The sequence below is a fragment of the Rhinatrema bivittatum genome, chromosome 11 (genome assembly GCF_901001135.1).
Source record: "Rhinatrema bivittatum chromosome 11, aRhiBiv1.1, whole genome shotgun sequence".
Lineage (NCBI taxonomy): Eukaryota > Metazoa > Chordata > Amphibia > Gymnophiona > Rhinatrematidae > Rhinatrema > Rhinatrema bivittatum.
Window position 1 is genome coordinate 75,467,886 of NC_042625.1, and position 13,123 is coordinate 75,481,008.

General features: G+C 43.1%; 1 protein-coding gene across 1 annotated transcript; it reads right to left on the bottom strand.

Moving 5' to 3' along the window:
* Positions 1-843: 843 nt before the first annotated feature.
* Positions 844-11,340, bottom strand: LOC115073084 (olfactomedin-4-like). The gene is made up of 4 exons (XM_029571242.1): positions 11,150-11,340; positions 6,677-6,889; positions 2,541-2,691; positions 844-1,833 (listed from the first exon to the last, which is right to left on the bottom strand). Exons 1-4 carry the CDS (start codon positions 11,219-11,221, stop codon positions 1,025-1,027), a joined length of 1,245 nt encoding a protein of 414 aa, XP_029427102.1. The 5' UTR covers positions 11,222-11,340; the 3' UTR covers positions 844-1,024.
* Between the last annotated feature and the right edge of the window lie 1,783 nt (positions 11,341-13,123).

A 13,123-nucleotide genomic window follows, 5' to 3' on the forward strand; every position in this document is an offset into this window, starting at 1 on the left:
ATGTATTATTACTTTTATAAGTAATATTTATTTGATTAAACTATTTAATAGTTTCATATGGTTTTAGTCTCCCTGTGTATATATTTGACTCATATGCTTTTATTTTAAATATGTATTTATACTTTGGTGTACCACTCTTTTCCACTGGGTTCCTCAGGGAATACTATATGTTTACTGTGGCTAAATGTATGTGCATTGAAAAACTATGAAAATCCTCTTAGCTGGATCAAGCTAAGAGGATTCTAGCTGCATAAACCCCATTTTTTACCACTGTAGTTCTCAACTAGACATTTGAAAATGTATCCCAAAATGTCTTATTTCATATAAAACAAGGAATTTTTTAATGAGAGATTAAGTAAACTCACAAATTATAGTTAGGGCTTCTATTTTTAGGTGCTTATAAATTGTAAATTTAGCTTTGTGTTTTCCAATTAATTGTTTTTGGGGGTTTTTAAGGTACTAAAACTTTGTTTATTGATATTAGGACATAGGTACTATTGCTGGGTACCTTTTCTGGTTGAATTAAATCCATAATTTCTGCAGCTGAGGAGTCGTAAGCATGAAAGTATACAAAAGCATAGTGGAAGGTCCTAGACAGATAAAAGGAGGGCTGAGAGAGTACTAGGATACACTGTTTTTTGGTTTTTATCCAATAAATGCTTTTTTTTTTTTTTTTTTACATCAGGGATTATTTTATTGGTGTTGGTTAAAATCTAAAATTAGAAGCTTGAATCATCATGAAGTTTCAATTACACCTTTAATAGATTTGAATGCACAAGAAAACAAAAGCAGATGAATGTACATAGCAGGTACCAGCTAACTCAGGGCTGCTTTTTCCCCATTGCATCTCTGGAGATGTAGTTTCTGCTTTTCTTAGATAACTTAGAACTATACCTTCGTAGATGCAATGAGGGTGGTGAATCCAGGACTGGCTCAGCTTGTCCCTGATGAGCCGGATCCATCTGCCATCGCTAGCCTACAGACCAGGCCAAGTGCTGGATCTCAGCAGGGAGCCCGGGGCTCCTCACTGTGGCTCTGGGGATGGCCTGAAAGCAACATCATAAGTGACCAAGTAGCCGTCATTGTACATGTAGAGCTTGTGATCGTTGGTGTTGTAATGTAGGTTCTGCACTGTCTCCATCATCTTATCCATCATGATGCTCAGCTTTCCTTCTTCCCCTGTATTGGTGTCATACATGTAGAAGATCTCCTCCCTGCGTGTGTTTACGGGCCTGGTAGCGTACAGCACCCCACAGATCATGAAGGCGTTGGTAACACCAGGCTTGTACTGTGTGGTGGTCCAGGTGCGCTCCACAGTGAAGGAGGAGACGTTCAGTTTCCCAATCACGATATTGCCAGCATTCTTCTCTGTGGAGTAGAGCACCCACAGTCCATTTTCGTCAGCAGCAAAGTCCATGTCCTGGTAGGTGACAGCGGCATAAGAGAAACGGTTGTTGTAGACTGCATCAAGCAGGGTCTGACGCTGTACTCCATTGGTGTCCACGTTCATCCGGCACATATACTGGGAATTGTAGCAATTGTAGTAGAGGGAGTTGTTGTAAAGGATCATCCCGCTACCCTGCCCATAGTAGGAGAGGCTCTTATCAGTGGGGTTCTTATAGAGCAGGAGGTCATCATAGAGAGAGTGGAAGCGGACGAGCTGCATTACCCGGGCATCGGTGTTCAGAGGTGCCACCCAGAACAAATCTTTCTTGTTGGTGTCCGGAAACGAGTCCTTCCCCCACCCGCCATACTTGTAATAGAAGCCCCTCCAGTTCAGGTGTACCACAAATGGCTTAGTTATGTTTATCAGACCCCCATGGTCACAGGACCCTGTGTGAAGAAACAGAGTATGGATTAGCTCATCTTGTCAAATCATGAATGGGCTTTGCGCTACTGTGCTTGTGCCCTGCTCCCTACACAGCTTAAAAGGACTGCATTTTAAAAGTTTTTATTTTATAATATTTCTGACATCTGAGCCTGTGCTATAGCTCTGTTTTCCTGTGATCATTTCACCAGTTATTCCATCCTAAAGGTAATAGACTCTATATCTTCCTTCTTGATCCTAGAGGTGACAGTTGCTATATATTTGTGCCCATCACTGGGCCCATCAGTCCTAAAGGTGACAGGCTCTCTGTCCCTATGACCATCCCTCAAGTCATCCAATCTCAAATAGTTCAACTATTTTACTATCAAAATTAAGTGTTGACTGGTGGTCTTGAGGTTTTCTAGGTGTTGATTAGAATCGGTGCTTTCTTTCCGGGGAAAAAAGATGCCAGACGGATGCTTTTTTATTTTTTTTGCAGGTCCACAGGGCAAATCAAGCAGGTGGAGGAAGAGGTAACGGTGTCCATTACTGACACGTACCCTCTGAAAAAAAAGCCCTGATTATAATTCCTGCAAAAAAGGTACTGTTATATTTTACCATGCGAAAATGATAAATACATTTAGAAGTACTACATGTAAAAATCAAGTCACAACACAATCTTTTGTTGAGGTGAGGTGAACTGGGAGAGTCTGAGAATGAATCCTATACTGACCATATTGCACAGGAGGTGGCCTGGGCACTGACTGGTTTTTCTCGCAGTCTTGAAGACGTTTCCGCAGGGAGGTGATTTCCCGTCGCACTGCCAGCACGTTGTTTTTATCATAAGATTCCAGCTGATTGACCATCACCGAAATGTTCCGGATCTGACATTTCATGGGGGAAGGGGAGAGAAGTGGTGGGAGGAAATGAGATTCAAATTTTGTTATACAAAAACAATTTCAGCGTCAGAACAAAGGAAGAGATGAAATCCATGCTAAAGCAGGCATTTCCTAGCACTTTTCAGCTTTACTATACTGAGACTTTCCCTAGTCTGATAAGGGTGGGGTCACTTCCATTAGATTCAAATGCTAAACCCATAATTAACCTTCACCTCAAACAGGCCGATTCAGTACGGTGCCTTCAGGCTGAGCACACCGTTAGCCCCCGTCTGGATGAGCGTTTTCGACAGTAAGGGGTAACAGCGCGAGGAAAACTCGTGTCCAACCTCCCAAAAACTAATAGCGCCCGCAACATGCAAATGCATGTTGATGAGCCTATTACTTAGTCCCATGCAATACAGAAAATAAAATGTGCAGCCAAGACGCACATTTTACTCTCAGAAATTAACGCCTGCCCAAAGGCTGGCGTTAATTTCAGCCAGCACTGGAAAAGTGTACAGAAAGCAGGAAAAAATGTTTTTCTGTACACTCTCCGACTTAATATCATAGAGATATTAAGTCAGAGGCCTCAAAAAAAAAATCATCCTGTGGCTTGCAGGTTGGAAGACGGATGCTCAATTTTGCCGGCGTCCATTTTCTGGACCAGTGGCTGTCAACGGGTTCGACAACCGATGCTGGTAAAATTAAGCGTCGGCTGTCAAACCCGCTGATAGCCGCCGCTTCTGCCAATAAGGAGGTGCTAGGGACCCGCTAGTGTCCCTAACATCTCCTTATTACCGCGGGCCCTCATTTGCATACTCGATCGCACGTCCAGGAGAGTGACCTGGGCGTGCGTTGGGAGAGTGGGCGCTCGCCTTGGAGCGCCGCTCTCCCGCTCAATTTACTGAATCAGCCCGAAAGTTTGATTCAATTAGGTAATAGATTGGTCACTGTTATGGTACTTTCAGCACTGGTATGGTACTTTCAGCACTGGTTGAAAAGCACTAAAAATGAGCAGGGATTATATTCAGGTAAAATAGTTCCTTCTTAGTATAAATATGATAGACTTAATAGAAGCTGGGTCTGTCTGACAGGCTGTGAGTACAGTAATGGCTAGTACAAAAGAACATAAGAAGTTGCCATTCTAGGTCAGACCAAGGGTCCATCAAGCCCAGTATCCTGTTTCCAAAAGTGGCCAATCCAGGTCACAAGTACCTGGCAAGCAAGTACCCAAACATTAAATAAATCCCATTCTACCAGTGGACATGCAAGCACTCATTTGGCTGGGTCAGTTTGGGAGGCTATACATGGGACCAAGGAGGCCGGATGCTTTAGAAAGCACTAGGCTAGTATTGATGGCTATTTAGATTATTCCAGAGCTTTGTGGTTAGACATAGGGAGGGATGATGGTTGTTATCTAAAAAGAGATGTCTCTCAAGCTCTACGGCTGGAAGTAGAGATATATCCTTGCAGGATGAGCAAGCATAACTGGGCAGAGTGGATGGGTCAATGTTCTTTCTGCCATCATCAGCCTTGTTCCTCTGACCTCATAATTGTCTGTGGCTGAGACATATAAATCAGTGTCAGTCATGGTCACAGATTCTCATTCAAAAAGACCACAGTTTTTAAAGAATCTCATAGGTTAACTACGAGCTTTACCAGACTCGGCATAGAGAATGGGCTGAGCCAGTCCTAAGATTAAACTCCCATTTTATTATAGATTGGCTATTTTTAGGAAAACCGAACTAAATCTCTCAATGCAATGGGGCAAAATCAGATATTGTTCAGCCTATTCCTATTGGTGTAGAACAGGGTTGCCCATATTCAGTCCTCAAGAGCCGCAAACAAGCCTGATTTTCAGGATATCCACAATGAGTATGCATAAGAGAGATCTGCATACAATAGAGGCAGTGCATGCATATCTATGCCATGCATTTTCATTGTGGATATCCTGAAAACCAGACCTGCTTGTGGCTCTTGAGGCCTGGAGCTGGCCACTCCTCGATTAGAGGATCAGGTAACTTTACTAGCGAGCATGGTTAGTTCGGTAATTGGGTGCCAAAATCTGACCCTTACTAGCATTGGTTGTCCTTTGCTTTTATCTCATTAGAGGCCTCATCTGGCCTTCTGTGCCAGTAATGTGACTCAGAGGTCTCATTAGATGAGTGGCATTCACTTCTATTTACTTCCGGTTCGCGAGGGCCACAAACTAGACCAGATTTTCAGGATATCCCTAACGAAATATGCATTTGATAGATTTGATACAACTGAGACATTGCACAGGCAAACCTTTTATGCATATTCGTTAGGGATATCCTGAAAATCTGACCCTCGAGCCCTGGATTAGACCCTGCCCATTTCAGCGATGTATGCTATTCTGTCCCTGCTGCACGTTCCATGTGCAACTATACAGCTAGCTTAACTCGTCTTTATTTCAGACGGAGGAAGCTGCATCTTCAAATTTTATTAAAAGATGAAACAGGTAAACCGGACAAAAGAGCAAACTTAAAACAATCTGGATCACAGAAATAAAGGCAGGTAAAAAAAAAAAAGAAAATGACTCTTCTGCAGATCTAGGGAGAGTCAGCTACTGAAACACACAGGCTGAACGAGTCGACTGGACATGGGGAAAATCTCCCAGGTTTCCCCACTTTCAGATCAGAGATGAATCCTTCCGAGCCAGATTATAATACCACTGAATTAAAGCAGCAGCCCTGAACATGCAGGCCGGCCACCAGTTGGCAGTATAACAGCAAACAAAAAAAACTTTATACAGAAAAAAAAGCAGCATTAGCAACAGAAATAGAAAAGGCTGCTATGGAAGCAGGACAACAGTCGACTGAAAAACACCCATGGAGACAGGAGAGTGTACCACTCCCCCCCCCCCCCCCCCCCCAGTTAGGAGGGGTAATTTCAGTTAACAAACCTCCTGTGCCCATGTGAGACAGGTCGGGTGGAGGGGGGGGGGGACTGTCCCGGAGTGAGCTATCTAGGGGTGCCTGGAGAGGGGAAGAAATTCAGGAGTCCAGGAAGGATGAATACCCGGGCCTCCAGTAAGTTCTGAAGAAAACTGCAGCTGCGTTTGAAGGCTCACTGAGGAAGCAGAAACAGGGAGAGGACTGTACTTTGGGAGCAGAGAAGCTGCTTGCCAGAGGAAGATCAGAAAGGAGCTCCCCATGTTGTAGCCGACAAGAGAAGATAGCCTGCAACCAAAAACGTAGTGGGAGGCAAGGCTTCCTGTCCAGAAGGGATATTATTTTGGCGGACTTTGTGATGGGTTCTGAAAGAAGATTGAGTCTGTTTTGTGAGCTGTTCTTTTTTTCTTTCTTTTTTTTTTTTTTACACTGTCCGTAGTTACAATAAAGGACTTTAATTCTTGAATAACAAATCCAAGTGTCAGTCTGGCGATTTCTACTGAAGCGACTGGTGTGCAAAAAGATCCCTATGTGAAGAAGAAAACTATAAGGGCCTTGAAAAGACAGGAGGTCATGGGGCCTTGTGTGGTCTGTGATCCTTCCCATGTGCCCCTATGCCCAAGAGCTGACAGGGGCTACATTTTTATGGAGGGCAATTTTCAAATGATCTTACCTGAGTAACAGCAAGTAAAATGGGAGGGTGGAGGGGACTGAAAATCTTGCCCGTCCTCCGTGGACATGAGTACCTGCAGTACACAGGGGCTGGGCCAGCAAGGAATGTTCAGGGGATTAATTTTGAAATCGCAGCACAGGATCTATGGTGCAACACCTGCAGGTACTGAAGTCCCAACTGTGCCGCCAATCCATGGGGAGTTTCCCTCTGAAAATTTTCTTACAGGCCCGAAAGCCTTCTATAAATTAAAAAAATTGCCCCAAAGTGACCACTGCTAACGATTAGCTCTGAGCGCTAACCATGGTTTACACCCTGGACAGCATCCAAAGTATTTTCAAATCAGACGAGCCCAGAAAGACTTAATATTCATTCTAAAGGGCACAGAACCGGTCGCAGTATGTACCTCCGTAAAGAGCATCTCAACGATGGTGTTGGATCCGTTCAGAGAGGCCTTCAGCTGCACGGCGAGTGACTCCATCTCCTTGATTTCTAGCTTCAATAGCGCAAAGTCCAGCTCCGTGTAGGACACAACTCCTAGCTCTACTTTCTCTACCCGGAGGGTCAGGTTGGACAGCCTTTCCAAGTACACTTCCAGGTTTCTCTGATAGCTCTGAATCTGGGGAAAAAAATAAATAAATAAAGGCGTCACCTTCATTAACGTGAAACGAAGAAGAAAAGGAAAAGATTTTCACTCGTAAAAAAGTAAGCCAGTTGTTTCCCAGGCCAGAACACTTATTTATTTATTTGTTTTTATATACCGGTGTTCGATTTACATATCACATCGGTTTACAAATAATTTGAAAGGTGCGGGAAGGAAGTCCTTTCCTTTTGACAGGTACAGTAAATGATTAGAGAAATGTCATAAAATGTTATAGCAGCAACATGGGTAAAAACAGTGCCAATAATGGAAACCATCGGCATCAATGGAGGAATAGATAGCATAAATAATAATATAATAACAATAATTAGCATTAGGTATATTTTGTATCAAAGACAGTAATAGGGGGCTTATCTTGAGGGAGCTTGGTGGGGAGGAGAAATGTATTAAGGGGAGCAGGTGTCTATTGAGTGGAGGGTTGAATTTATTGGTGTGGTGGGGGGCGGTGATTGCTCTGAGTGCAGGGTTAGGGTCTGGTTTAGGGTTGGTTCGTGTGTGATGTTGGGAAAGCTTTGCGGAATAACCATGTTTTAAGATTTTTCTTGAATGATTGGGTGGATGGATCTGTTCTTAGTTCTGTGGGGAGTTTGTTCCATAAGATGGGGCCGGCCAGAGAGAATGTTCGTTCCTTTGTTGATATCCATTGAGTGGCTTTAGGGGGTGGCATTTATAGGAGGCCAGAATTTGAGGAACGAAGATTCCGGGTGGGAGTGTGGAGGAGAAGGGGGGTGGGCAGCTGGTTTTGTCGTTGTGGAGGATTTTGTGAATGATGGTTAGAGTTTTGTACTATATTCTCTGAGGGATTGGAAGCCAGTCTACACTGGCTTCCAATCCCTCAGAGGATGGGTGTGATATGGTCTGATCTCTTGCTATTTGTGAGTGCTCTGGCCGCAACGTTTTGGAGTAGTTGAATGGGTTTGAGAGTGGAGGCTGGGAGACCTAATAGTAGGGCATTGTAGTAGTCAAGTTTAGAGAAGAGAAGAGCCTGTAGAACTGTTCAGAAGTCTTGAGGGTATAGCAGTGGCTTGAGCTTTCTTAGGATTTGGAGTTTGTAAAATCCATCTTTTAGTAGGTTGTTGATGTATTTCTTAAAGTTCAGTTGATTGTCAAGCATGATGCCAAGGTTTTTGACTGTAGAGAGTGTTTGGTTTGTAAGATATTGTGTGGAGGGGTCGGTGGAGGGTGGTGGTTGGGGGGTTTGCTGGATATTATAAGATTTCAGTTTTTTTGTGATTGAGAGTAAGGGATAGTTGTGATAGTAGGTGCTTTATTGATGAGTTCCATCACTTTAGGGTGTGTTCGATGGAGCCTTTGATTGGGAGTAAGATTTGTACATCATCGGCGTATACATAATGCAACAGACCTACAGCTGGGGATGCTGTGGAGGCAGCATTCAAAGCTCTTGGGGAGAATGAATTCCAGGCATTACAAAATGTCAATATCTAGGGCTTGAACTTAGGGTTCCAGAAGGAGCTATGGGGTGCGGCCCCTGGTCAAGGCCGTTGTAGTAGTAAAGTGATGAGGTCAGAGAAAGCAGGAGTGTACGGTGCTCCCCAACGCTCCCTAATGGGAGATATCTTGTCAAGGAGTGTGATTTAGAAATAACTCGGGATTCCACTTTGACTCGTGGTCTTCTGCCCGGTGTGGGACAGGAGTGTGTTGAGGCTCGAGGCAGAAGCCAGAAGGGGAGAAGCCTCCTGCGGTCTAAGGAGATCTTAAGACTGAGAAGATGCTCAGCTTAGAGATGGTGAATGAGGTGCCTCAAAAGTAATTTTCAAAACCACTCACATGCATAAAACCCGGTTTTATGAGTGTAAGTACCTCTTTAACAGCAGTCCTGGTGACTATGTGTGTAAAAGTATGCCCGTAATCCAATTAGGCGTGTACTTTTATGCGCACTTGTGATAGAGGTTTCAGGGGTAGAGTTGAGTTGGGGATAGGACTTAGTTACGGTCTTTAGGTACAATTTACGTATTAACTTATTTTAACAATGTATGGACCACTTAGACAAAGTTCAACGAAGTTTACAGCACTACATACATAAAGGGTTTCACAAATGTATTTAATATAACATAAAAGCAAACTGAAAAATCATTAATCATAAAGCATGCAGAGGTTGTGCACTGCTAGGTGCAGGTGTACCTTCCTGCGTGTAAGCTGTGTGCATGCAAGGGACTTTCCCCAGCATTGTCAAAGCGATTTTTATGCACATAAAATCACCTTGAAAATCTGCAATAAAGTCTAATAGGTACGTACAGAGATAACCACAATGCATAGTGTTTTTAAAGTCCCCCCCCCCCCCACCCCCGTGTCTAACACGTGGATTTTTTTCGGTTGAGAGTCAGAGGGAGGAGTGTCCTTCAAAGAGATAATCTATTGAAAGGATCACCAACAGGATCAAAGGATAGTGCAGCTCCTGGAATCAAATGGATCAGAAGATTCGAGGCAGCATGGCTTTACCAGAGATAGATTTGGTCAGCTAAACAGGTACCTTGAAGGGTAGGGAGAGTGCTGGTTGTAGTACTCGGGAGGGAAAAGAGTGCTGGCTGTGGTGAAGTCTGGGACAAGGAGGGGAGGAAAGGGGGAGAATGGTGGTCAGGCCTAGAGGGGAAAAGAAAGATTTTACACCCCTCCTCCCCATGTAGTTTTGGGGAGGAGTGAAAGAGCGCAGTGGTGTCAGATGACCCAGATAGTACTGTGCACCTCACCCCCCCCCCCCAGCTCTTCAATCTTAGGGGAAATGTCCCCCAACCCATCCACCCCTGCTCTTCAGTCTCAGGAGGGCCACACCCCTACGATCAGCTCTGCAGGTAAATTTATCCGGGATACCTGGATAATTCTGCCCTGTTGGGGTTCCTTACAAAAGAGTGTAGCCTAGCACAGTAATGCGTCACACAGAGTAGATTAAAGAAATGCACTGAACATTAGGGTTGCTGTAATGGTTTATTCTTGTCTACACAAAAACAAGTGACCTCTAGTGTCTGTGTGGATTTTTAAGTGTAGCCGAGGTCTAAATTTGGAGGCTATAAATATACCTTTACTTGTACTTCACCTCTATAGCTCAACGTACACTATTTGTCTCAGTGAGTGTATAGTTCTGCAGTATGGGTAGGATAACTTATTCTTTTACGCAAGTGCCTGGGGAGAGATGACCTCTAGAGGGGCTGTGGCTCTGTGTATATTTAAGATGCCTGGAATGCCTTTCCGGAAGAGATGGTGAAGACAAAAACAGTAAAGGATTTCAAAGGGGCATGGGATAAATCCTGTGAATCCCGAAAGGCTAGAGGATGGGAATGAGGAAAAGAGCACATGGGAGTCTTGCTGGGTGGCAGTTACTACCCTTAACCAATAAGTCTTCATACTCTTGGTGCAACTCTATTATTGCTCTCTGCTTTAATGGCAGGGGGAAAAGAGGAAAAGTGGAATTAGATTTAGACAGCAACCAATAAGGACATTGGGTTTTACGGTCTGGGAAAACAAATATGCATAGGGGTAACTTGCTGAAATGATGGTTACTACCCTTAACCAATAAGTCTTTATGCTGTTCTTGCAACTCCAACATTGCTTTCTGCTTTAATGGCAAGAGGTAACAGGGAATTGGACTCAAACAGCAACCAATGAGGGCTCTGACTTTGCCAGTCTGGGAAACTGATAATTATAAAGTTGGCTTTTATGGCCAGCAGTTACTACCATAAGCTTGCTAGGCAGACTGGATGGACCATTTGGTCCTTTTCTGCCATCATTTCTATGTTTCTATATGTTTCTATGTTTCTATAAGTCTGAGTTTCTGAGAGTGGGAGGAGGGAGTCGGAGAACTTGATGAGATTCTGGAAATAAGAAGTTTGGAGTCCAAAGGAGCGGGACTCATCTCTGGGAGCTGGTTGGATCCCTTAAGACAGGGCTTCCCAAAAACTGCCCTGGGGACCCCACAGCCAGTCAGGTTTTCAGGATATCCACGATGAATATGCATGAGATAACTTTGCCTATCACGAAGATTTGTTATACGCAAATGTATCTCATGCATATTCATCGTGGATATCCTGAAAACCCGACTGGCTGTGGGGTCTCCAGGACAATTTTTGGGAAGCCCTGCCCTAAGCTCTTCTGGAGTCCGTTCCAAAAGTGGTCGCTTTTTTCCGCTTTGGAGACTGGCATGGCGCAGATGGCTGCCTCTCCAGCAGTGACACTCTGGGGCATGGGCTGGAGACCTTTCTTTACCTGGGTGATTTCTCGCTGGACGCTGATGCTCAGGTTGAGAGAGGTGATCTCCAGGGACTCCATCCTGTGCATTGGGAAGGTGTTATCGGGCAAGATCACGGTGCACAGGCACTGGCCGTCCTCACCCACCGATCCGGTGACATTTTGAATGTCCTGGAAACATCAAGAAGGAACGGTAAGCCAAAGGTTATAAACGGCATAGACTTTTACCAGCATTGTTAAAATTCCTTCACAGAAAGTATCTGGATACAGTTATAAATATGCAAAAACCTAAAGTCTATGGGCAAGTGTTGAAAGAAGACAATGTTCAAACTGTCCACATAAGGAGAAAGATCATGCATACTTCTTACCTGCAAGCTCTTGTTGAAAAATTATGCTAGATCTGAGATTGATGCCAAATTGTTTTATAGCCATAACACAACCTGGGTGCTGGTCTTATTTACTTATTGAAAATTTCTTATTTGTAGCCTTAAGCGGCGAACAGACTGAAACATTCACGATAAAAATATATACTAAAACAAAAATGGTCACAAGACATCAAACAAACTTAAAATAAATGGGGCTAAAATAATCAGGGCCACCAAAAGGCAGCAGAATAGCAGCGATCAGACAGGTCTTAAACATTAAACGCTAGCGTAAATAAATGAGTTTTTAGCAGCTTTTTAAAGTCTTTCGTACAATTTGACAGTCGTATGGCCACAGGCAGAGAATTCCATGCTGTTGGTCTGGCAACGAAACGTCTTTGAGCTCTGGGCTCCTGAGACCCCTTCCCCACCTGTCCATAATAGAACGGCTGGTACTGCAGACCCCCTGAGACCGAAGATGTCCCAGATGGGAGAAGTGTTCGAGGGAGGAACAGCCGTTATAAAGAATGGACAGATTCAAGGCGACAAAGTTTTGTCTGCCTTGAAAGAAGTCAACATTGGGACATTATCTGGAATTGGCAGTTCGTTGCCATTATCCAGAGAAGGGGAAAGTTTAACAGAAATGGGTAGTTTAGCTAATCTTTCTCAGAGATCTCCAGTAAGCATACCAGAGATTACATTGTTAGAAAAACCTGAAGTAGTTACTTATGGAATGCTGTGTCTGGTTTTGAAAAAACAATTATTTCTTTAACTAAAGCATTTCAAGGTTTTCAAGATCAGTCTATAATTGGAAATCCAGTAGTATTATCTAATTCTATGAAAATACAAAAATTGGATACTCATGTAGATCAGATGAAAGAAATTCAAGCAAATTTGATCCAAGGGGAGACTAGATCAGATAAAAGAATAGAAAAATTGGAGAATAGTCTCAGATATAACAATGTGAGAATGATAAATTTCCCTAAATGCAAACTTATTTCTCCTAATGAACAAGTAAATAAATACTTACGGGAAGTGTTGTCCTACTCCTCCACCTATTTACCTAATATAATTAAAAGTTTACTTTTTACCTGATTTGTTGAAAAAAGGAGAAGGAAAAAAAGGTACTCCCAAGGAAAAGGCAATGACAATGTTTCCTTTAGAAGATCTTTCTGGGTTTTTAGAAACTTCTCAAGTAGACCAGATAGAAAGAAGGGGAACATTATTGTGACATTTGCTACTGCAATTGATAGAGACAATGTATTAAGACATTTTCTTAGGTGTAGGAATAAATTGTATTTAGGAGAAAGGATATGGGTATAACTGCACGTAGTCAAAGCGACACAAATTCGTAGGAAAAGATTTTTGAGCCTATGTTCTAGAGCACGTGCTTTAGGAGCACGTATACTGATCAAATTCCCATGCAAATGTGTTCTAACAATAGATAATACATGGTATGTATTTATGGAGCCTGAGCAATTAGAAAAATTGTTGACTTCTAAAGAGATATCTGCTTAATTTTCTGTTTTAAATCCAGGAGATAAGATTGATATCTCCACTACTTTCTAGTTTTCTTTTATTAGAATGTATGTTCAAGATGCTCCATTTAAATACTAGATGGATCTCTCAG